Source organism: Coenobita brevimanus, chromosome 72, assembly GCF_032717465.1.
Source record: "Coenobita brevimanus isolate Jiangsu-jjx chromosome 72, ASM3271746v2, whole genome shotgun sequence".
Lineage (NCBI taxonomy): Eukaryota > Metazoa > Arthropoda > Malacostraca > Decapoda > Coenobitidae > Coenobita > Coenobita brevimanus.
The window spans coordinates 41,274,998-41,301,485 of record NC_137025.1 but is presented as its reverse complement, the minus strand read 5'-3'; the positions used below and the strand labels follow the sequence as shown (position 1 = coordinate 41,301,485).

Genomic DNA, 26,488 nt, shown 5'->3' with positions numbered 1-26,488 from the left:
TATAGTAGAAGCTTCGAGAGTAATGTAAGGCTGTATAAGGATGGGGAAGGAACTAGGTCAGTTTCAGTTCAGTTTGAGTGTAGTTCAGTGTCAGTGCAGTTAGGGAGGATTGTATATCTCCAGTACTTGTGAAAACAGTGAAATGTAGTTGCAAGCATTAAGTGTAATTATCTGGAAAATAAAGTCAGTGAACTTAAGAAGCCAGTGTTTATTTACAATGCTTGTGTGCTGCTCTGTGATGTACACTTTAAGGCCATCTTTAGGAAGAACAGCTCATTGGGCAACATCCTTCCTTACTGTACTACTGCTGTCGGAGCCTGTGGCAGTGTGGGATAGGGACGTAACAATACGAACTAGAAGCCTCGGATCAGGATGGACCAACAGGTGACGACCAACGACTGGACAAAGTACATGATATGGATTGCAGCATGGAATGTAATGAGCGCAAGTGATGAGGTGAAAGAGAGAGAGAGATTGTCCAGGTGCTTGAGGATGCAAAAGTGGACATAGGCCCTATGTGGATTAACTGTGACTAAATGGAGAGCTGAGAGTGGAAGTATGGATGGAGTATATGCGTGGGAGCAGTTGAGAATGAGAGGGCAAAAGAGAGTGTATGTATTATGTGCAAGAGGTGGAAGGAGAATACAAAAGAGTATGGGTCAATTGGTTCAAGGATTGTGTGGGTAAGACTGAAAGTGGGAATACATATATGGGTGAAGGCTGATGTTTGTGTGGGTATTGAACTGAGTGAATTTTTCTATCTGAATGTTGGATTGAAACAGGGATATGTCATGTCTCCCTGGTTGTTCAGTCTGTATATGGATGGAGTTATAAAAGAAATACAAGGTAGATCACTGGATGTTGGAGTGGCCCTAATGAGAGAGGGCAGTGTTTGGAAACTTCCTTTATTGTTGTTTGCAGATGATACTGTATTGTTAAATGATGATGAAGGGGAACTGCAAGGCTTGGTGAATGAGTTTGGGAGAGTATGTAAGAAACGGAATCTTAAGATGAATGTGGGGAAGAGTAAAGTTATGGTCTTTGAGAGAAATGAAGTCACTGGTTGTACAGTGAGGTTAGATGGTGAGGAAGTGGAATATGTGAACGTTTTTAAGTACTTGGGTAGTGTGATGAGTAAAGATGGAGGTTTGGAGGATGAAATGCTTGGAAGGGTACAAGAAAGAAGAAAGGTTGCTGTTTCTTTGAAAGCAGTGATAAGAAGCAGGGAAGTGGGCATGGAAGTAAAAAAGTCATTGCATTACAGTATTGTAATACCAGCTGTAACGTATGGAAGTGAAGCTTGGACCTTGTTGGAGGGACAGAAGTCAAGAGTGAGAGCAGTGGAAATGAGTTATTTGAGAGGAACATTCTTTCCTTCATTCTTTCCTCTTCCTTCTGCCTGTGGGTGACTCTACACTAAGTGACAAGCCAAATGGTTTCCTGTACACCAGGAAACCATTTATTACGCTAGGTGGTAACCATATAACCAACTTTTGGCACCTGGTGGTTTAGTGGGTAATTACAGTGCTCTAATTGGTTTGAACCGGTGAAGGTTTATATCCAAGGGATGGTTGGGGTTTATTGCTCACGTAATGCCACTCAGGGATGAGTGAGGCTGGTCACTCTCATCTTAAATGTCAGGACCAACTAGCCTAGCCCCTGGCTTCTACGCTCCTTATGGGGCAGGTAGGATTAGATGATGGATAGATGGATGGAGCATGTGGAGTTACATGGAGAGCCAGACTAACAACTGAGGAAAGCATTAGGAGAAATGCATTGAGGTTGTTTGGCCATATGGACAGGATGGAGAATGAGAGACTGATGAGGAGAGTATGTGAGTGAGGTGGAGGGGGGGAGGAAGGGAGGAGAGGCCAAGGATGAGATGGAGGGATGGAGTGGAGAGGCATATGAGAGAGGGGAGTGTGAGGTGGGAGCAAAGCAGTGAAATGGTGGGGGACAGAGTGACTTGGAGGGGATTTGTTTGTGACCACCCGTTATGGGATTAAGGCTTCTGGCAATAGATAGATAGATAGATTAAAAGCTACTGGCCAGTAATTCTGGAGTTCACTCTTGTTACTGTTCCTGAAGATGGGTAATATATTGGCCCTCTTCCAGTCACTTGAAACCTCTCCTGTGTCCAAGAGGCAAGAACATTAAAAAAATATCAAAAGGGTCACACACAATATCTGAACATGCCTTCTGGAATACTGGGGACACTCCACCTTGGCTGGGTATCTTGTTTGAGTTGAGCCCCGCCAGTCTTTTTCTTCACTTCATTGTGATTTACTATGTCATGTTGTCACTGGTCCATGAAAGATGGTTTACAGCACAGGAGTTGGATGGGTAGTGTCCATCCTCATGTAAACCCCATTGAAGGCTTGTGTTCATTTCCTGGTCTGTTTCCCTGTTGTCTACAGCAAGAACTCTGTATGCAGTTTTCATCCTAGTGACAGAATCCTTGATGGTGGTGTTGGGATGAACATAGTGCCAGAATTGTTTGGCATTTGTTGTTAAGTCTAAGACTTCTGTCTTGTCATAGCTGTTATTGACTTTTCTCATATCCCAGGCCACTGTGTTTCTTGCTGTGTTTTAGAGCTGATATCTTGCTATGGTGTCTGGCTCTGCTTAGTACCATTCCCATGCTTTGTCTCTGATCAGCATTGCTTTTCATCCACTTATATATATTTGATCTGGATCTCTAAGTTGGGACACATTTTTCCATAATTTCATTGTGGTCATTCAGGAGCAGGTGCCATTACTCAGTTGCTTCTTTGACAGTGAACTTTTTCTCCTCCTCCCAGTCAGCCTTACCTCTTTAGGTGAGGTTAGATGAGGGTATTTCGGTATCTAAAAACACGTTTATGTGGAGCAGTAAGTTTTTTGATTAAGGTATGAACATAAAAACACCAATGAGTAAGGAAAAAATAGTGAAACAGAGAAAAATCTTATATTGATATTTACCATTATGATTCATACAAGGCTGTTATGAGTAATTCCTTATGCCTGAATAATTCCAGATGGCATCAGGCCCACTGTATACCAGTACATTTTGGACCAAGTATAGGCTATCTTGATATGAATTGCAATATGACACTGTGCTGTTATTATTAATTTATACTGTAGTTGTCTGTATTGTAATTTATTGAGCAGCAATTGACATTGTAAATGCCTGGCTACCATTGCAATTAAGTTCTGAATTGTAAATCAAGTGCTGAATCACTGTACAGTATATACTAATCCTAGTTTGTCTTACTTCCAGGGGTCTGTGACGGAGTATGTGGTGAGGGTGCCAAAGTAAGTACAGTATATATATATATATATGGAGCCTCTGTGGTACAGTGGTAGAGGGTGCGTTTCGTACACGGGTGAACCAGGGTTTGCGCCCCGCCAGGGTAATAAACTTTGCGAGTGTTCACCTGGCCACGTACTGCATTGGCGGACACAAGGGGTGCTGTGATTGAACCAGTGTCGCTTACTATAAAGTATGCTTGCACCCAGTCAGCTTGCGCAGGGCTGATTACACTTGGTTCACAGACTACACACACATCCAAAGCCACTCCAACACTACATTTACACTTACAAGCACTTCTCACCCTACTTACTGTACAGACAGCCTAGGCCACTTGATAGAGATACATTGGCTGTATCGTCCCGACTTCGGTTGGGATAGGCCGGTCCTACAGTGGATACTCAAACGGCTGATGATGATGATGATATAAATATATATATATATATATATATATATATATATTGCAAACTAACCACAGGAGAAATGAAAGGAGGAACAGTGAGCACTTTCGTATATTACATCTTCAGACAGAGTGAGACAGAAACGTAAAGAGTAGAGGTCTTTTATACACACCCGCAGCAGGTAGTGGCACACAGAACAATGGATGACCTGAATTTTTTCCTGCGGCTTAACTTATGGTCACCTGCAGCAGGGAGTCGAACACAACAAAGGATGACCTGAATCTAAAAATGCACGTGACAAAGGAGGGGAGGAAAGGGGAGTGGGAGGGAGGGGGAAGGGGGATGGGAGGAGGGGAAGTGGGAAGGGGGGAGGGGGGAGGGAGGAGGGGATAAATAATGCTGCTTAACTTAAGACCTAGAGGATTAATGCTTGGTGTGTCCTATACAGGTGTGACTACACCACCAGGAGATGACAGGGAACAATCACATGTTAGTCTGGGGGATACTGCTTTAAATTAATTCAGTTAACAATTTATCACACTTAAAATGACCATAGCTCATGTTTACATTCTTTTCATATGTGCCAGAAATTAGACAAGATTCTATTACATTTGTTTCGTCTAAGCTTTTTGATCTTGCTAGAATCTTGGAGGCTGTCCAGTCAATATGGTGATCACTGGATGCTTTGTGCTGAAATAAACCACTACTCTGTTGGGCTGTCCTTACACTGTATTTATGTTGTGAGATTCTAGTTTCCAAATCTTTTCCAGATTGTCCTATGTAAAATTTGTTACAGCTTTTACATGGGATTTTGTAAACAACGCCTGAATTACTGAAAGGGGTGTTCTTGATGAGGGTTTTTTTGATGGTGTTCTCATATTTGAATACTACTTGTACATTAAGTTTCCTCAGTGTGTGAACAACATCAAGAAAATTTTCATGGAAGGGGAGGACAAGGGTTCTTTGAATGTTCTGGCGATCTGGCTTATAAGTTTTCCCTTCAAGGAATCGTTTCTTGGATATAAACCTTCACCAGCTCAATCCGAATGGAGTGCAATAATTACCCATTAAACCACCAGGTGCCAAACTTTGGTTATATGGTTACCACCCAGTGTAGTAAATGTTTTCCGGGTGTACAGGAAACCATTTGGCTTGTCACTCAGTGCAGAGTCACCCGTAGGCAGAAGGAAGAGGTAAGAATGAAGGAAAGAAAGACAGGAGAGGGATTGTAAAGTATATATATATATATATATATATATATATATATATATATATATGCAGTAAAACCTCTACAATTCGTCATCCTTTAAGTCGGAAACCTTTACAATTCGGAAAGGCTCCAAAATATTCATTTAAAAAATCAAAATTTGAAAATTCCCCAAAATGCTCACGTGAGAGGAAGAGAGTTGGCAAAAATCACTCCAACTCGGTAAAATGCTGAGTTGTACAGTAATGTTTAAGTGTTTAGTGTTTAGTTCCCCAGTATAGTACAAGTGATAAAAACATTACAGTAATGGCCTTTATAGTGTTAATTGTGCTTTACATAGTGTACAGTGTCAAATACAGTACAGTAAAGGTGTGCCCAAAAGTGATCTTGAGCCCCCCTAACACCTCCAAAAACTACCAAAAGTCCTCCTCCATGCCTGGAATACACCCTACAACTAAGTAGCTTTTACTGTTTATTGTAAAAACTTTTAATTTTTTTCCATTTTTTTTCCTTTTTTCCTTTTTTGTGTGTGTGTGCTGGGGGAAACTTAAAGTTCATCCCTACAACTCGGCAAGGCTTGCACATGTACAGTATTATGCCGAGTTGCAGAGGTTTTACTGTATATACTGTACATATATATATATATAGAGAGAGAGAGAGAGAGTGAGTTTTACGCCAGGTACCCCTTTTTTGGATAAGGGCTATGGCGTTGCCCCTGGGTAGAGGACTTTGGTTTGGAGCGTGTAGCATTTTATGACCGGATGCCCTTCCTGATGTCTACCAATGACCCTTGGGTGGATTCGATCCTCCGACCCTTCGGTCAGAACGGAGTGCTCTAACCCACTGAGCCACGGCTGCTACATATATATATAGATATATATATATATATATATATATATATATATATATATATATATATATATATATATATTCTCCCTACGTGTCAAGTGGGGTTGGTGGAGGATTAGTGCACCTCCCTGTAAAACAATTAACTCTAAGCCTTGGCCACCCCGTTTGGGATACAGGGCGTCTGGCAATGAATGAATGAATGAATATATATATATATATATATATATATATATATATATATACAGTATATATATATATCATCATCAGCCGTTTGAGTATCCACTGCAGGACATGCGTATTGTCCCGATACAGCCAATGTATCTCTACCAAATGGCTTAGGCTGTCTGATAGAGATTGTATGTAGGATGAGAAGTGCTTGTAAGTGTAATTGTAGTGTTGGAGTGGCTTTGGATGTGTGTGTAGTCTGTGAACCAAGTGTAATTGGCCCGCGCAAGCCGACTGGGAGCAAACATACACTATAGTAAGCGACACTGGTTCAACCACAGCACCCCTTGTGTCTGCCAATGCAGTACGTGTCCGGATGAACACTCCCAAAGTTGATTACCCTGGCGGGACGCGAACCTTGGTTCACCCGTGTACGAAACGCACACTCTACTACTGTACCACAGAGGCTATATATATATAAACAGTATATATTATATACTCCTTCAGATTTGCTCAGATATATCTTTTTCACCACTTCGTTGTGATCCATGCTCTCCACCTGACCATACCACCGACCATACCACCTCAGTACACTGTCTTTGATTTTGGTGTTCTTCGATATATATATATATATATATATATATATATACATACACAGTATATATACCCATCCATCCATCATCCAATCCTACGTTGCCCCATGAGGAGCGTAGGAGCCCGGGGCTAGGCAGTTGGTCCTGACATTTAAGATGAGAGTGACCAACTCACTCAACCCTGAGTGGCATTACGTGAGCAATAAACCCCAACAACCCCTTGGATATAAACCTTCACCGGCTCAATCTGATTGGAGCACAATAATTACCCACTAAACCACCAGGTGCCAAAATTTGGTTATATGGTTACCACCCAGCATAGTAAATAGTTTCCTGGTGTACAGGAAACCATTTGGCTTGTCACTTAGTGTAGAGTCACCCATAGGCAGAAGAAAGAGGAAAGAATGAAGGAATGAAAGACAGAAGAGGGAGTGTAAAGTCACCAGTAGGCAGAAGGACGAGGAAAGAATGAAGGAAAGAAAGATAGAAGAAGATGGAAGGAAAGAAGGATGGAGGAGAGGACAGGGCAGACACCCGAGAGCAGCACTACATTGAGTGAGTGGATGGTAAGCGCCCCCACCTACCACATTATATATATATATATATATATATATATATATATATATATATATATAAAACTAATGTGATTTATGAAAGATGTGGAATAAAGTTGTAGTATGGAAGTCTGTGGGGAGTAGAGTTGAAGAGAGTGTGCTTTTGCAATTCATCCTTATTACATAGTTCATGAAAGGCTTTATACATAATAAATTACTTCAGCACAGGATTCACCTCATCCATGTACTGTAACTTTTATGTTGTACCACCACCCACCATAAAGAAACAACAGAGACCTCCCAGCATAGCACATACTGTCTCAGCATCATCTCTCCTCCCCAATCATATATTGCACTTCACAAACTCATAGTCACCACATCTGTTCCACACCTTCAGGAAACATCCTTCATGAACCATGACAACACATTCACCCCACATAAACTACTGGTACCCAGCCTGGAGATACATGACTGCCCATAGTTGGTATATGGTGTGGCCATTACTCTTCCCTGCCACAGTATCAATATGAAATGCAGCTCACAAACAATCCACTATGCCCACCTTGCAGTGCATCCCTCACACAACTAACTCACCTCACATACCTCACCTCCACTACAATGTCTTCCAACTTAACGTCAGTAAGAAGAGCTCTGAAAAGTCATTGTTGATGTGGCTGGTTTCCCATTGGGTTCATGTCCAGAAGAGCCTGAGGTAACATAAACAGTAACAGATACATCATTTTGTTCAGTGTAAAGTTTTTGGCTCTTTACATTGAAGAATTAACATAAGTTTAGAAGGATCAAATGTTAACATTTCAAAGCAAAACTAGGCAATTTTGCAGATACTGTTTCTGATAATCTTATTACCAGTTCCTTTAGCTGTGCACTATTGCCTCTCATTTATTTCCTCACCTTTAAACTTGCATGGTTTCCAAATTGTCTCCCCTGTTAGTCCTCCAAACTCCAGCACTGTCTCATTCAACACAGTACTTGTTATAAAGGTTTTCCATCCTCACAGGTCAATAAAGAAGAAGTACCACATGATGCGGTATCATGCAGCACTTGGTGTGGACTTCAAGACCTGGTCACACATCAAGATGGAGCGTGAGAATAATATGAAGGAGTTTAAGGGCTTGGAGGAAGAAATGCCCAAGTGAGTGTGTGATGTATGGCTGGGATGTGAGTATATGCTAGATGAACTGATTGTAGCAGACAGAAGATGAGGGTCAAAAAGACATATATATATGTGAAGAACCAGTCTTTCTTAGAGTACTGTAAATTTATTGGTTTAAACACTCAGCCAGGGTTTTCTCTCTGCCCAAGCATATTGTTGTCCTTGTCACCCATCATTGTGGTGATGTATATCTATCTGCTGTATCTGTCTATTGCCAGATGCCACAGTCCTGTAAGGGGTGGCTGTTTGAGTTAGTTGTTTTATGGGGAGAGGCACTAACTCTCCGCCAACCTGCATGTTGTCATATAGGGAACACGTATAAGTTGGTTATATGGTTACCACCCAGCACTGTAAATGATTTCCAGGCTTACAGGAAACCATTTGGCTTGCCACTCAGTGTAAAGCCCACTGAAAAGGAAAGAAGAGTAATGTGACAGGAAAGATGGGAGAAGTAGGAAGGGAGGAGGGCAATTGTGATGATGTGATTTTCATATTTTAGCTTTGCTACTACCAGGTAATTTTATTCAGATGAGAAGAATGATCTAGACCTGGAATCCAGTTTGAAAAAAAATCTTGCATAAAGTGAATAAAACTGTCTTTTGATTCAATAGCAGCATTAGAAAAAAGAAAAGTCATTAGATTGAAAAAATTAAATGAATAATACAGTATTAGAGACTGATGAATAAAGACAGCATTTAAATTTTGTCAGCCATTTCACATATACCGTATTTCCCGGTGTATAGTGTGCTATGCGCATAACACACACCGTAGTTTTCAAGAGAAGATTTTGAAAAAAAAAAACTAGGTCTAGGCTTAGCCTAACAAGAACATGAGGTTGCAGGACTTCCATCTACCTTCCCACAATGTTTTGTTGGATACTGTACTTACTGTGCTGCTCTTAACGAGTTTATTTCATTATAAACAACAGCACTCTAGTTTCAAATGTATTGGTATGTGTATCATTTCATGCTATATCTTTGGTGAATCAGAAAACACCATTGTAACTCTGACGTCATATTCCACCATTCTCTTTACTTAAAAGTAATGGAAATTGCTGCTACTTTACGGATATTCATGTAACTTCATTATTTACGATATTAAGTTTAGCAGACAAACCAATTAGGAGATGATTTTTCGCTGGTGCACATCCCTAGTGGTACTATTGCCGACACTGTGAGTATTTTTCGTTTCACAGAATGAACCGCCAATGGAAACATAAATTTCCCCAATCAACTAATGAACTGAGCTTTGACTGAGACCGACTTGCTCTTACTGACAATACAGTAGCAGTGTAGTGCAATAGTTTAGCATGTTTTAAAGTTAAGCTCAGTGCTTTTGAAGTTTTCTGTTTGGCAACTCTGTCCATAGAGTTGGTGGTAAACAAACCATTCAGAGAATCAGAGCATCATTGGTCGCATGAAAAGCACAAGTATTGATGTCCTTACAGTACTTTGATAAAGATTGAAGAATTGTTCACTGTATGATAACATCATACTACAGGCCTAGTGTAAACACAGCCATGAGACTATGAAGGTTAAAATATAGTAAGTAAACCCTCATAAGTCGAACTTGTAGACGATGGAATCTTCGGTAAGCCGTACTCAGGCGGAGACCTCGTATGTAAGTAGGGCGAGATGCGGAGGTAGGGGGACAAAGGTGTCGCCAGGCTGACATGTGGCTACCAGTCTGCTGCTTGCCTGATTTCACTGGCTTTGAAGTCTCAGATTATCTTGAAGTTATGGAAAAAGTCGGTGAGAAGAATATTAATGATGTCATCCAGTGGCTTGAAATGGATGCAGATGATCCTGGGTATCATCACCAAACAGAAGAAGAAATTGCTGAGTCCGTGGCTTGGAAGAAAGATGAAGATGATGATGATGGTGATGATGACGAGGAAGAGAACAGTGATGTTGGACATGAGAATCCATACAAATTATCCCAAGTTCGTGAAGCAATGGATGTTGTCATATCTTGGCTGGATTATGTTGATGCAGAAGCACAGAATTTTTATACACATGTAAGGGAGTTGCGAGGTTTGGTTATTCGTCACCAGTATTCGCAGCAGAAGCAGGTGAAGATTCATGTCCTCTTTATGCCTATGCCAAGGCGTCGACCTTGATTCCAGCAGTGATTCTGCTTCTACAGCTCTTCGGGTAGCCAGCACTTCAAGTAGTGTTGGAATAGACACCAAATAGTGTCTGTGTGTGTGTTTATGAAAACTGTAATTTGGCTAAATGAGAAAAAAAAATGTGTGCGTGTGACTTAGTGTTAAGTGATCATGATTAAAGTTCAGTATTATTATTACTGCAAGTGTTACATTGCAGTGTACTGTAGTGATTACATTTAATTCTTAATGTTCATTGAAATAAATACTGGGTACTGTTTAGAATGTTACGTTAAATTGTGAACTCCAGCACCTTCACCACCTCCATCTCCAACACAAGCTGCTGCCGGGTCTGTACTGCCTCTAACGTAAGGTAAATTTGGCGCACTGAATTGTTTTCTTTTTTGTGTGTTTTTCTTTATTCATTTATACACTGTATATGCTCCTTTACTTTAGTGCTGAAAAGACAAGTAATAAGCATTGTCTTTGGAATTTGGGGGTGAAAATCCATCTCCAACACAAGCTGCCGATAGGTGTGTACTGCCTCTATGAATGATTTTCTATCAATTAAAGATATATTAAATGCACTGAATTGTATTTTGTCATAACTTATTTATTTATATAAGCTCCTTTAATTCAGTGTTGAAAAGACAAGTACAGTAATAGGTATTGTCTTAGCAATTTTCGTGGGTGAAAATTCGGTAAGATTGAAAATTCGGTAATTCGAACAAGGCTAGAGCTCCATATAGTTCGACTTGTGAAGGGTTCACTGTACAGAGGTAAGCTGTCATCAGTTTCAGGAAGGCTTAGCTACTGCTGGGTTCAACTGAGGCCCATTCCCTCCTTATTGAAATACAGTAAAATCTCACTATAACGGACTAACTGGGGCCCAACCTATTCAAAAAAAAGCAAAATTCCGATAAAAGCGACATCCGGACATCCCCCTGCTAACCCCGATTTTTTCCGATGTATGAGACATTAGTCCAGATTGCACTGGCGGTTTTTAACCGTTTTCACTACCATTGCAGTACTGTACTGTATTGTACATTTTCTGCCATAAATTAATGGTACAATATATATAATAATGCTGTACTGTACACTGGTAAACATATCTTTTATTTTCCTTATTGTGGTGAGCACAGCTGAAGTGGTCAGACAGTCTGGACTGCCCTTCTGGTTTTATTGGACTAGATGACAGTATTGTGATACCATCTCTAACATATGGCAGTGAAGCTTGGACCTTGTTGGAGGAACACAAGGCTAGAGTGAGAGCAGTGGAAATGAGTTATGTGAGAGGAGTATGTGCAGTTACATGGAGAGACAGACTGGTAAATGAGGAAGTGAAGAAGCTTTGTGGTGTGGTTGTGGATGTGACAGACAGCATCAGGAGAAGTACATTGAGGTGGTTTGTCCATGTGGAGAGAGTGGAGACTGAGAGACTAATGAGGAGAATGTATATGAATGAGGTGGAAGGAGGGAAAGGGAGGGGGAGGCCAAGGATAAGGTGGAGCGATGCAGTGGAGAGGTATACGAGGTGTGTTCAAAATGTATCCGACCTTAATTTTTCGTGCATAAACAAATGAAGCTAGGGAGGCGTGGTTTGGTGCACGTATGTAGGCGATCCTAATGCGCATGTGTGAATTTTTTCCCACCAGCAGAAGCTGTCATTCGACGGCAGACCGCCGATGAGTGAGGAAGTGTAAGTGAGCGGTGTTGGATTTTCTTTTTTGACAAAATGACGGAAAAACTTGAACAACGCTACTGCATTAAATTTTGTGTAAAGCTTGGCTATTCCCAAGTGGAAACGATCCGCAAGATTCAACAGGTCTTCGGGGACAAAGCAATGGGCAACACACAGATAAAGGAGTGGTACAACCACTTCAAAGATGGCCGCACATCAGTGGAGAGTGAAGCACGTTCTGGTAGGCCCTCAACATCCCGAAATGAGAGCGTCATTGACCAATTGAGGACCCTGGTGATGCAGGATCATCGAATCATGATCAGAGAACTTGCAGACGAGGTGGGCGTCAGCTTTGGATCTGTTCATTCCATTATGAAGGAGGATTTGGCCATCAGGAGAATCTCAGCGAAGTTCATACCAAAGCTGTTAACGATTGAGCAGAAGCAACTCCGTTTGGAGATCACACAGGACATAATGGAGACTGTGAACAGCGATCCCAACTTCCTCAACACAGTGATCACTGGCGATGAGTCCTGGCTTTATGGGTACGACCCAGAAACCAAGTTGCAGTCATCACAGTGGAAGCATCCAACATCCCTGAGGCCAAAAAAGGCAAGGCAGGTCCACAGCAAGGTCAAAGTCATGCTGACCGTCTTCTTCGACTCCAGTGGCGTGGTTCATCACGAGTACGCGCCACACGGCACAAGCATCACCAAGGAGTATTACCAAGAGGTTCTGCGTCGCCTTCGTGACGCTGTGCGACGCAAACAGCCGGACCTGTGGGCAGCGGGCAATTGGCAGCTCCATCACGATAATGCACCCGCAGAGTTTCCTGGCCAAACACAACACACCTGTGCTTCGTCAGGCTCCCTACTCTCCTGACATGGCTCCGTGTGACTTCTGGCTTTTCCCCAAGCTGAAAATGCCCCTCAAAGGGACCAGATTTCAGTCCAGAGAAGACATCATGCGGAATGCGACGGACCAGCTATGTGCCATCCCAAAAGAGGCGTTCCAGCGCTGCTTCCGACAGTGGCAGAACCGTTGGAAGAAGTGTGTGGCAGCCCAAGGGGACTACTGTGAAGGAGATTAGTGTAAGTTTGTTGTATCTGGATACGAGTATTTTTTATGAACAAAGGTTGGATACTTTTTGAACACACCTCGTATAAGACAAGGGGGTGTGAGCTGGGGGGGACAGGGTGACATGGATGCAATTTGTTTGTGGCCACCCCTTACGGGATTGAGGCGTCTGGCAGTAGGTAGATAGTTTTCCTAAATAATTGACTACAGTATGATAAATTGCACTGATAGTGCAACAGGCTGTCATCATTGCTATTGTATGTAAAACTATGGTATGCTTGGTGAAGAGGTGGTTGTTTAGAGGTAAATTAAAGGAGAAGAGGCAGTTTACAAAGATGATGATTTGATGTGACAAGTCTGATGTCCACTTCTCTTTTCCAATATATGTATCATTCAGGGGACAGGGATGCATAGAACACAAGGAATTTGTTTTAGAGAATGTGTAACAAAAGCAAAGAAAATTATTTGCTGAATCCCATTCTGTTTGGCAGAGCAATTCCACCAACTACAGGTAAGCATTGCATCTGCGGGGTTGTCTTAAGCAAGGTTATTTAGTATGATCTCTGGTTATGAAAGAGTTTGTTCAGAGTAGATGAGTAATGATATTAGTGTCTGTATATATTGTTAAAACTATTGCAGATGAATTATCTGTACAGTATTTTGAAGTCATAGATCCTTCTGTTTTATTAACCACCAGTCTTTGATCTAATTTGCACTGCTTGCTGGTTGTCAGGTACGGGGCAGGTTCTGAGTATGGTCGTGAGCAGCGAGAGGAGGCACGCCGCAAGAAGTACGGTATCAGTGTTAAGAAGTATAGAGCCGAAGACCAGCCATGGATTCTGAGTGTTGGAGGCAAGACAGGAAAAAAGTGAGTTAATGCAAAATGCTGCTCAGGAACTTTTCGTCTTGGTTAAGTATAGTAATGCAAGTATAAATGACTGGGGAATGGCTGGGAGAAGGAGGGAGGTGAGAAGAGAGAAAGGAATCAGTAGGATGGAAGTAGTGGTAGCAATAAAGAAAGTCAAAATGGGGAAAACCCCAGGAATTGATGGAGTGTGTTGTGATATACTGAAGCATGGGGGAGAGATAGCAGTAGAATGGATGTGGAAGGTGTGCAGATTGGTCTGGGAGGAAGGTAGAGTCCTGGAGCATTGGAAGACAGATATAATTATTCCCCTGTACAAAGGAAAAGGGGAAAAGGAATTGTGTAGTAATCGTAGGTACATTTGTTTTCTGAGTGTAATAGGAAAGGTACAGTACATGGTAGGGTACTTATTGACAGAGTTAGGGAAATAACAGAGGAATTATTTGGAGAAGAAGAGGGAGGTTTTAGGAAGGGAAGAAGTTCTATTGATCAGATATTCACTCTTAGGTCTTTAGTGGAAAAGTTTCTAGAGAAGAGAAAGAAGTTGTATGCAGCCTTTATGGATTTGGAGAAAGCATATGACAGGGTGGATAGACAAGGAATTTGGAAAGTATGGGGGATATATGAAATAAATGGGAAGTTGTTGAATGCCGTGAAGTGTATGTATGAGGGGGCTAAGGCTGCAGTGCACGTGGAAAGTGAACTGAGTGAATTTTCCAGTCTGAACGTTGGATTGAAACAGAGATGTGTCGTGTCTCCATGGTTGTTCAATCTGTATATGGATGGGGTTATACAAGAGATACAAGGTAGGGCAGTGGATGTTGGACCCACCCTAATGGGAGAAAGCAGTGTTCGAAAACTCCCTGTACTGTTTTTGCAGATGATACTGTATTGTTAAGTGAAGATGAAGGGGAAGTGCAAGGCTTGGTGAATGAGTTTGGAAGGGTGTGTAAAAAATGGAATCTAAAGATGAATGTAGGGAAGAGTAAAGTTATGGTCATTGAGAGGAATGAAGTCACTGATTGTACAGTGAGGTTGGATGATGAAGGAACTGGAAAATGTGAGTGCATATAAGTACTTGGGTAGTGTGATGAGTAGGAGTGGAAGTTTGGAGGCTGAATTACTATACTTGAAAGACTACAACAAGGAAGAAAAGTTGCTGGCTCTTTGAAAGCAGTGATAAGAAGCTGGGAAGTGAGCATGGAAGTAAAAAAGTCACTGCATGACAGTATTGTGATACCAACTTTAACCTGTCCAAGTGAAGCTTGGACGTTGTTGGAAGGACAGAAGTCAAGAGTGAGAGCAATGGGAATGAGTTATTTGAGAGGAGGATATGGAGTTACATGGACAGACAGACTGACAAATGAGGAAGTGAATGAGCTCAGTGGTGTGGATGTGGATGTGCTTGAAAGCATTAGGTGAGGTGGTTTGGCCACGTGGAGATGGTGGAAAGCGAGAGTCTAATGAGGAAAGTATGCTAGTGGGGTGGAGGGAGGGGCAGACCGAGGATGAGATAGAGGGATGGAATGGAGAGGTTTATGAGAGAGAGAGAGGTGTGAGCTGCGAGCAAGGTAGTGAAGCGGCATTAGACAGGGCGACATGGAGGCGATTTGTTTGTGGCCACCCCTTATGGGATTGAGGCGTCTGGCAATTGATTAAAAAAAAAAAAAAAAAAAAAAAGTGTTTTGTGAAAGAATGTTACATAATGAAGAGAATTGGTTTTCATTTTTTAATTCAGTGCCTATAAATATCCAACAATCACATTAAATAATCAAAACAATTTTTTCAGTGTATACTGTACCTGTGTTATGGATAGTGGTTATTAGTGTCAAAGTGGTGACATATGAGGGTGTGTGTGACGTTGGAAGACTGCTGGGCTACAGGGACGTAATAGTTATATGGAAACAATCAAGTGGTATAATATGAGGCCCGTCGAACCGGAGGGGTGACCGTGCATTTTGCTTATTTTCGGTAACTAGTTTTTAACCCCTACACCGCGGGCTTGTTTACCAATGACTTGCGTGTGCCGCGGGGTTATTTGGGCTCCGACAGACTCTCAAAAAATATTTGCCAAAAATCAGTTATTAGTCCTAGAATAATAAAATTACATATGCTTATGGCAGATACCTTCAGCTTTCTCCTGGAATGATTGTTGAGCCTTCGTCAGTTACCGTAGGACTTGTGGAGACCTCTGAAGTAGGGTAACGAAGTCTCCACTTTACACTTCCCGACAACCCGTAATATGATTACCACAGCCAGATACAAACACTATAAACACTATTCTACAATTTTCAAGTAGTTTGGGATCCATACTAAAAAAAAAAAAACACTGTGAAAGCAATGGAAATTACGAGCGCGTCTGATCGTCGCACTGGCACTAGTTCGCTCTTAGTAGTCTGTCATTTATTATTCATAAAACCCCTCACACTTTATATTTCTATTACTATATAACACTTATATATATCTACAGTCTTTATTCATAAGTTTCCTTCAGTAGTATTAGTTTATTGTCACTGTAGGGATTCAATTTCTTTCAGTAAAATACATAGCATTCACTTTCTCGTCCTGTATACTGGCATTGAGAGTGAATGTCACTTTCATCTTCACTCTCATAACTCATAGCATTCAGACATGCTTGAGTGAAACTTTCACTTTCATTACTCCTAGGGTATATACTCGTATTCTTATAATACTACTCATTTACATTTCTATTTACGTTCTCTATTTTATTTACGTTATTTACATTTCTATTTTATTTACACTGTGTTGTGCACTGTCACTTGAAATAACTTATAAAACTGTTTTCCATTGTTCACATATATTTACATTCATTACTTTCACTTGCTGTTTACACATTATTTACACATTATTTACAATTCCACTTGCACTGTTTTACTCAATAGAAAGATCGTAGTCACTCTTTTATCAATTGTCAGCCCTTTACCTCTTTCCACACGAGGTTTAGTAGGGGGTAAAGGTCACAGGGCCATTTGCATGGGGGTGAAAAAAGGCCTTGAAGTCAGCAAGAAGAAACATACGTACTCTCACTTCGGAAGTTGAGAGTAACCTGATAACGGAGGGCTAGCGTGGAGGCCTGCTAAGGGGTTATTCAGGGTTACCAATATTACTTCTTGAAACAGCTAAGTCTAGCACTGATATGATTGGCAGGAAATCTAGACAATACATTATAAATTTGGTAGTTCCAGGTGAATGTAAATATCACTTAGGCTTCTCCCTTCCCTCCTTACATGTATATTTATTTCAAAAATAGATTAGAGGCCTACTTAGGAGATATATTTTCAGAGCTACCAATGTTAGATCTTGAAACATCTTTGTTTAGCACTGATATGATTGGCAGGAAATCTAGACAATACATTATAAATTAGGTAGTTCCAGGTGAATATAAATATCACTTAGGCTTCTCCCTTCCCTCCTTACATGTATATTTATTACGAAAATAGATTATAGGGCATATTTCAAGGGGAAAAAAACAGCGAAAATTAGCGAACGAGTGCACGTGAGGTGTTGTCAGGTGATAATTAGCCAATTCCAGGTGTTTGGCAATCTCACTTACCTTATTTCTTTCTTGTATATATTATTTGGTATAAGAATAGGACATAGGGCTTATTTCAATGGATGAAATCAGTGAAAAATTCCAGGGAAGATTTACTTAGCGTAGCACGGCTGGGCAGGCGAGAGGATAGGGTAATGGAGGGGGGGTAGGGAGGGGAGTCAAGAACGGGGAGAAATGGCTAAATTGTCAACAATGGATGGGAGTACAGATGAGATTAGGAGTGCTGACTAGTGTTGGACATTGGCAGTACTGATAGATGATACAAGCCCCCACTTGGAAGCCCGGGTGAATTCAAAATAACACAGAATCACAAAAGCGACGCCCCGCGGTATGATCCCTTGCTCCCAAGCGTCACGAAAGTGACGCCCCGCGGTTAAGGGGTTAAACTTTGACATGGCTAATTATCTATCTATCTATCTATTGCCAGACTCCTCAATCCCGTTTGAGGTGGCCACAAACAAATCGCCTCCACGTCGCCCTGTCCCCTGCCATTTCACTGCCCTGCTCCCAACTCACACCCCCCTCTCTCATATACCTCTCCACCCCATCCCTCCATCTCATCCTCGGCCTCCCCCTCCCTCTTCCTCCCTCCATCTCACTCACATACACTCTCTTTGTCAGTCTTTCACCCTCCATCCTCTCCACATGGCCAAACCACCTCAGTGTGTTCCTCAGAACGCTTCCAATCACATCCACATCCACACCACAACGCTTCTTTATATCCTCATTCGTCAGCCTGTCTCTCCATGTGACTCCACAGGCTCCTCTTAAATAACTCATTTCCACTGCTCTCACTCTTGACTTGTGTCCTTCCAACAATGTCCAAGCTTCACTTCCATATGTTAGAGTAGGTATCACAATACTGTCATGTAGTAACTTTTTCACTTCCATGCTCACTTCCCTGTTTCTTATCACTGCTTTCAAAGAACTAGCAACCTTTCTTCCCTGCTGTACCCTTTCAAGCACTTCACCCTCCAAACCTCCATCCTTACTCATCACACTACCCAAGTACTTAAACGTACTCACATTTTCCAATTCCTCACCATCCAACCTCGCTGTGCATTCACTGACTTCACCTCTCTCAACCACCATCATTTTACTCTTCTCTACATTCACCTTTAGATTCCGTTTCTTACACTCTCTCCCAAACTCATCCACCAAGTCTTGCAGCTCCCCTTCGTCTTCACTCAACAACACAGTATCATCTGCAAACAACACTACAGGGAGTTTCCAAACACTACCCTCTCTCACCAGGGCCACTCCAACATCCACTACCCTACCTTGTACCTCTTTTATTACCCCATCCATGTACAGATTGAACAACCATGGAGACATGACACATCCCTGTTTCAACCCAACCTTCAAAGAGAAAAATTCACTTAGTTCACCATCCACACGCACTGTAGCCTTAGCACCATCATACATACTCTTCACAGCATTCAACAACTTCCCATCTACTCCATATATTCTTAATACTTTCCATAATCCTTGTCTATCCACCCTGTCATATGTTTTCTCCAAATCCATGAAAGCCGCATACAACTTCTTTCCCTTCTCTAGAAACTTTTCCACTAAAGATCTAAGAATGAATATCTGATCTACACAACCTCTTCCCTTCCTAAAGCCTCCCTGTTCTTCTTCAACTAATTCCTCTGTTCTTCCTCTATCTCTGTCAATAAGTATCCTACCATACACTTTTCCTATTATACTAAGAAGACAAATGCCCCTATGATTACCACACTCTTCTTTTTCCCCTTTTCCTTTGTACAAGGGAATAATTATTCCTGACTTCCAATCCTCCGGGACTCTACCTTCCTCCCAGGCCTATCTGCACATCTTCCACATCCATTCTACTACTATCTCTCCCCCATGCTTCAGCATTTCACCACACACTCCATCAATTCCTGGGGCTTTCCCGAATTTAACTTTCTTCATTGCTTCCACAACTTCTATCCTACTGATTTCTTCCTGTCTTCTCACCTCTCTCCTTCTCCCAGCCATTCTCCAGACACTTATACTTGCATTATTTCCATCCTCTACGTTCAACAATTCCTTAAAGTGTTCTCTCCATCTGCTCACTTTTTCTCCCTTCTCCACTAGTAATCTACCATTTTTATCTTTCACTCCCCTGCTAACCTCACTTCCACCCTGTCTTACTCTCTTCACCTCTTTCCAGAACATTTTCTTACAGTCCCTTCACTTTACACTCAAATTCCTTCCAAATTCCTCATCCACTCACATATTACGCTCTCTTACTAATCTTTTCACCTCTCTTTCTTTCTACATATAACTCTCTCTTCTGCTTCTCAAGTTCTTTCCACGCCCTTATTTCTCATCCATTCATTGTATGCTTTCTTCTTTTGTGCCACAGCCTGTCTCACCTCTTCATTCCACCACGCTGTTCCTTGCAACCCCCTCCGTCTTCTCTTCCATCCCAAATGGGATTGAGGCGTCTGGCAATAGATAGATAGATAGAAACAAAGAACAGAGGAATTAGTTGGAGAAGAACAGGGAGGCTTTAGGAAGGGAAGAGGTTGTGTAGATCAGATATTCATTCTTACAGTAGATCTTTTGTGGAAAAGTCTCTAGAGAAGGGAAAGAAGTTGTATGCGGCTTTCATGGATTTGGAGAAAACATATGACAGGGTGGATAGACAAGGATTGTGGAAAGTATTAAGAATATATGGAGTAGATGGGAAGTTGCTGAATGCTGTGAAGAGTGTGTATGATGGTGCTAAGGCTGCAGTGCATGTGGATGGTGAACTGAGTGAATTTTTCTCTTTGAAGGTTGGGTTGAAACAGGGATGTGTCATGTCTCCATGGTTGTTCAATCTGTACATGGATGGGGTAATGAAAGAGGTACAAGGTTGGGTAGTGGATGTTGGAGTGGCCCTGGTGAGAGAGGGTAGTGTTTGGAAACTCCCTGTAGTGTTGTTTGCAGATGATACTGTGTTGTTGAGCAAAGACGAAGGGGAGCTGCAAGGCTTGGTGGATGAGTTTGGAAGAGTGTGTAAGAAACGGAATCTAAAGGTGAATGTAGGGAAGAGTAAAATGATGGTCTTTGAGAGAGGTGAAGTCAGTGAATGTACAATGAGGTTGGATGTGAGATATTGGAAAATGTGAGTACATTTAAGTACTTGGGTAGTGTGATGAGTAAGGATGGAGGTTTGGAGGGTGAAGTGCTTGAAAGGGTACAGCAGGGAAGAAAGGTTGCTGGTTCCTTGAAAGCAGTGATAAGAAGCAGGGAAGTGAGCATGGAAGTGAAAAAGTTACTACATGACGGTATTGTGATACCAACTCTAACGTATGGAAGTGAAGCTTAGACGTTGCTGGAAGGACACAAGTCAAGAGTGAGAGAAGTGGAAATGAGTTATTTAAGAGGAGCCTGTGGAGTTACATGGAGAGACAGGCTGACAAATGAGAATATAAAGGAGCGTTGTGGTGTGGATGTGGATGTGATAGGAAGCGTTAGGAGGAATACACTGAGGTGGTTTGGCCATGTGGAGAGGATGGAGGGTGAAAGACTGACGAAGAGAGTGTATGTGAGTGAGGTGGAGGGGGGAAGAGGGAGGGAGCGGGGCAGTGAAATGGCGGGGGACAGGGCGACGTGGAGGCGATTTGTTTGTGGCCACCCCGAACGGGATTGAGGCGTCTGGCAATAGGTAGATAGATAGTCTTATGTTCAAAACTAATGAAGTTACATCACTCCAAAGGGCAATAAGTTTAGTTCCAAAATATCACTCGTTTTTTGTTGACTTGCAGTGTCTGTACGATTAGAAACAACTTAGGTACTCTTTTTTTATTTTATGAGTTAGGATTAGGGATGATTATGAACAGGTAGAGGGTGTTGGAGAAGACAAAGTTGGAGAAACAGATGTAGAAGGTTGGGGGTCATCAGGTGAGGTGGCAGTGGGGGTTAGGGGGGCAGGTGAGAGGAGAGGTGGCAATGGTGGAGAAAGAAGTGCTGTTTCCAACACGTTTTTCTCGCCTTGAAATGGCGTCAAATTCTTCTCTGTCGCTTTCTGATGCTGCAGTAGCTTCTTAGATGGTTGCCCCATCTTCAAAAAGTGTGCAAAAACAATGAGAAATGGCCAAGATTAGCACAGACTGGGAACAGGTTGAGACCAAGGCTTACCGGTACATCTCACCTCTCCCAGTGTCATATCTCTCGCGTTTCCCCGCCTCACTGCCACACTCCACACACTCACAGTCCCGTTGCCAGACGTATGACATAATTTTTGCAGAAATAAAGGGGAAAAAATCGGGAAAAAAGTGGTCATATTATATATTGCATAGAAAATGGAGGTTTTTGCAGGGAAGTGACCTCAAAATTTGAATTACAAAGATAATTTTTTTTGAAGGGGAAAGAATTGTTGTACAGCATCAAATTTTTACAGAGAACGAGTGATACACGGAACTATTTTATGGGGTAACTCGCAAAATGCTTTTGTCAGTCGAAAATTGGTCCCTGCTGGCGTCCACTCCCCTTAAGTAACAATAACAGCTGAGGTCTTAGGAGCACAAAAGAACTTAAGATAGATGGCTTATAGCAAGAACTTATGATACATTCCATCTCTACAGGTTCAAAGGAATACGAGAAGGTGGTGTGTCAGAAAACTCGTCGTGGTACGTATTCATGCAGGGTAAGGATGGAGCCTTTGAAGCTTATCCAGTGGAAGAATGGTATAACTTCAAGCTTATTCAGCGCTACAAGGCTCTCAGTGCTGAAGAGGCTGAAAAGGAGTTTGAGAGGTGAGATACAGTAACCCTTAAATTACAGTACACGAAAACTTGATGGTAGGTACCTGTGAAACACAAAAAATCTTTGGGGGAGGGGGGGGGGAATTCTCCTGTTTTGGACAAGCTCTCCAGAGTAAAGCTGTATAATGTTTAGGTCATAGTCCCCGAGCATCAGTCTGATATCTACAACCATACATCAGTACAGTAGTGAATTTTTATATTTCAGCTCATTTCAAAGGACCTAAGGTACAAGAGAAGTAAAGCAAGGGCAGACTATTTTACATATCTTTCAAAATATGATCTAGCAATGCACTGAGTGAGTGAAAATCAAATATTGGTCTTGTACCAGCTGGCAGGTACCACTTCACTATCCTTCAAACAAAATTCACATCAGCACCAGTTTACGTCATACATCCACTGCAGACAGCTTTGCAATGCTGTCTTTTTGACAGTGGGCTGATTTGAATGAATGTCTACATTTTCCTGTCTATAAAATTCACCAGTTGATGGCTGGCTGTACTTACTGACTCCTAGAATGGGATGCTTCTGAAAAGCCTAGTATTCCGCTAGATGGCTCCACGATTGGGACAAACACATTCCCCGTGCTGTTTAAAACACATATTTTTCTTTGTTAAATACCTACACTGTTGTGTGAAACTGTGAATCGCAGTTGTCATATATCGTAATATATAACGTATGTATAACGTAGGATGAATTGTTTATACAGCAAGCTCGCCCCTCTTGCGAGGGTTTTGTTTCAACTGCGGCGCATTCGGTGTGAAGCCACGTAAGTTTTGACTACTCCTTATTTTGCTCCCTAGACCCCCTAAATGTGGTGTTTTGCTGTTATATGCCATGGGTAATCAATATGAAGCACTTTAAGTGGTTAGAAGGTTTATTTAAAGTATTAACTTACAAATACAGTACTGCTCAGCAAAACTTCAACATACAAATATGTAAACACAAGGCGATGCGATGTGATGATTGGTAGAGGGATTGCCTTTGCAACGGCCCCTCTTGTAGTATCTCTTGGTTTTCCAATTTATTCATTGCTGAGCTCCTTGATTCTTTTCTCTCTCTTTTTTCCCAGCACTTGTGTGTGAATTGTTTTATTCTTTCAAGGTCTTCCATTGCAAATTATAGCTGTCCTAAAATGTCCTCTTTACTTTCTATGTAAGGCTGTTGTAGTTCTGGTAGTTTTTCTCCTTCTTCCCTATATTCCTGACATTCTAATATAAAGTGTTCTATATCTTCATTCTCGTGTCCACACATTATGCACTTTGTTTCTTCATGCGAGTGCCTTTTTCTATCGTTTAATTTCGGTGTATTGGTGCGGCACCTGAAGAAAGTGATAGAGACTGGTGTGTTATCATATTTCATATCTTCCCCACCCATTTCTGTTTTCCATTTCCTGTATACTCTTAGTGCACCTTTTGTTCCCATTTCAACATTCCGATGCCGTTTGTTTTCGGGACAGTTTGTCATCAAGTCAATTCGCCTTCACAACAATAACAAGACAATTCTCCATCATTAATGAAGACAGCTATGGGTGACGCTAGAATATAATTCAAAGGCGAAATAAGTATATTTATAGAATGACGGGGAATTGTTCAGGGTGCAAATTGTCCTGATGGAGAATCGTCCAAGTTTTGACGGGGAATTGTTTGACGGGGAATTGACTTGATGGAGAATTGTCTCGGAACCTGCCGATCATGGGTAATCATATAAATCAGATTACTGGTTACAAGGCTTTACTTAAGTCTTTAACTTTATTTAAGTGCTTTAACTTACATACCAGAACTGTAAATATTTAACTTACAAATACAGTACTGTGGAAAATCAGTGCAGCAAATCTTTAACGAACAAATAAAAAAGGGAATATTCAGACGCCTATCAGGTAAACTGGTTATAAGACTTTATTTCTTGCTTTAATGTTATTTAATAGTATGGTACTTTAACTAGTACATAAACTTACCAGAACAGTAATGTAAATATTTAACTTACAAATACAGTACTGTGGAAAAGCAGTACAGCGAATCACATGATCACGTGATCAAAACATACTGTGTGCGCTGTGCTGATGTTCGAGGAATTGGCCTTTCAAAGGCTTGTCTTGCGTAAATTTATAGTTTTCGTAATGGTTCTTTAATCTTACATTGTCTTATACGTATCCCAGCACTAACCGCTTATAATTGGGACCGCTTTTGGCGAGAACGTGTTCGGGGCGAGCTTACTGTATTTATCGTAAACGGAAATTCAAATATTTGATGGCATATGATGGCAACCTGCCCTTTCAGTGGTCGTAGATTATTTAATTTCTGCAACATTTAGTGCAGGTTTGGTTCTTAATACATAGTTTGTTCAGACTGTAAATTATGCCTAGTGTGTCCTGACTCATTCAGTCTCTATGTGGGCAGAATTTTAATGTTAAGTATATACTGGGACTCAATTTTTTGCTCACTCCGTTCATGCATGCACACCACAAGACAGTCCTGTGTTGCTCCTCAGACCCTCCAAAGCAATTACAGTACCTTACTTCACCTAACCTAACCAGACCACAATAGTCTAAATTGTATTATTTTAACCCCTAAAACGCGGCTGTGTACAGTCGATCCCCCCCGAGTGGTGGGGTTGTATCGCAGGCTGAGTACCTGTAGGAAAATATTCGCCAAAAATCAGAGATTAACCCTAGAACATTATACTTGGTATGGCAGATAGTACTTACATTCAGCTTTCTCCAGAGACAGGTGTTGAGCCTTCGTGGACTACCCAAGGACTTGTGGAGACTTGCAAAGTTGGGTAACCAAATCTTCACTTTCACACCTCCAGCAACCCGGTTTCCCCTCTACCACAGCCTCATTCTGTCACAGTAAACTTTATACTACAACGTAAAGGTAGTTAGGAATCCGTATTTGTACAATAAGCACTGAAAATAAGGCTAAAATCAACGGAGCGTACGGCCGACATGCACTGTGGCGGCGGTCTTCCCGTCACTCAACAAACATTTCCATTTTCACAGCTAAAAACATGTATACTACATTATTTTCAATCATATTACTTCCCAAAAGATCACCACGGCATGCTTTTTATTCTGCCTTACGTCCGCCACTTTATTCTCGTTCCTGTCGGCCGCTTGCACTGACTGGGAAGAGCTAGAACTCGCCATAATCTCACTTTGAAAGCCTGCAGTAAACTGACGCTAAACAGAGGCAAACCGTGAGAAAAAAAGCTAGTGTTACAACTGGGGAAACAAGCGTTTCCTAGTAGCATAAACTGCTTGTGAGAGGAGATCGCAGATTTACAGTTCTGAGCGCTCAGAGCACTGCCATGTATCACAGCCAGGCTGGCCGGGCCGTGGTGGGGGGGGGGGACGGGGGGAAAACGCGATATTTGGCAACAACTGAGGTCAGTAGTACAAAGGTAAAGTATGCTAGTTGTAGCTAGAGGGTGGAGGTACTGACAGACAATACCAGCTGGAGCCTGCTTGCCCGCGGTTATTCAAAATTTACTAAAATCGCAAACGCGACGACCCGCCGTCCTGTCCTTTTGGCCAAGCGTCCCAAACGCAACGATTCGCGTTTTAGGGGTTAAGCATTGGTCCTCATGTGTTTACAAATCTCGCATGAAAAAAATTAAACATGGGACTGTCTAATGGTGTGCATGTGTGAAGGGAGTGAGCAAAATGTTGAGTCCCAGTATTTACTTAACATTAAAATTCTGCCCACATAGAGACTGAATGAGTCAGGACACCCACTAGGCATAATTTACAGTCTGAACAAACTATGTATTAAGAACCAAACTTGCACTAAATGTAGCAGAAGTTAAATAATATGGGACCACTGAAAGGGCAGGTTGCCATCATATGCCATCAATGATATTTTAATTCCCGTTTATGATACATATAAACACTTCACGCTACGTTATATATACATGTTCTATTTGTATTATTTATATTACGTTATATGACATTACTGTACTGTGATTCAGTTTCACAACAGTGTAGGGATTTAACAAAGAAAAATATGCGTTTTAAACAGTGCGGGGAATGTGTTGTCCCAATCGTGGCGCCATCTAGCGGAATACTAGCTTTGAAACCACCCCATTACTGCCACAAGCCTTCAGTGCTCTTGTATCTCCCTTAACAAGAGAATGCATGTACAGTACATTGTCTTTAGCCGTGACCTTTTTTTTTTTTTTTTTTTTTTTTTTTTTTTTT

The 26,488-nt window shown here is 41.6% G+C and overlaps 1 protein-coding gene across 1 annotated transcript in view; it reads left to right on the top strand.

Annotated features, from left to right (window-relative positions):
* TfIIFalpha (transcription factor IIFalpha) overlaps positions 1-26,488 on the top strand; it is a 95,658-nt gene that overhangs the window by 1,992 nt on the left and 67,178 nt on the right. Inside the window, exons 2-5 of the mRNA XM_080278225.1 lie at positions 3,260-3,294; positions 8,077-8,211; positions 13,828-13,962; positions 22,114-22,284. Coding sequence (XP_080134351.1) covers positions 3,260-3,294; positions 8,077-8,211; positions 13,828-13,962; positions 22,114-22,284 — 476 coding nt within the window. The remainder of the gene's footprint in view (positions 1-3,259; positions 3,295-8,076; positions 8,212-13,827; positions 13,963-22,113; positions 22,285-26,488) is intronic.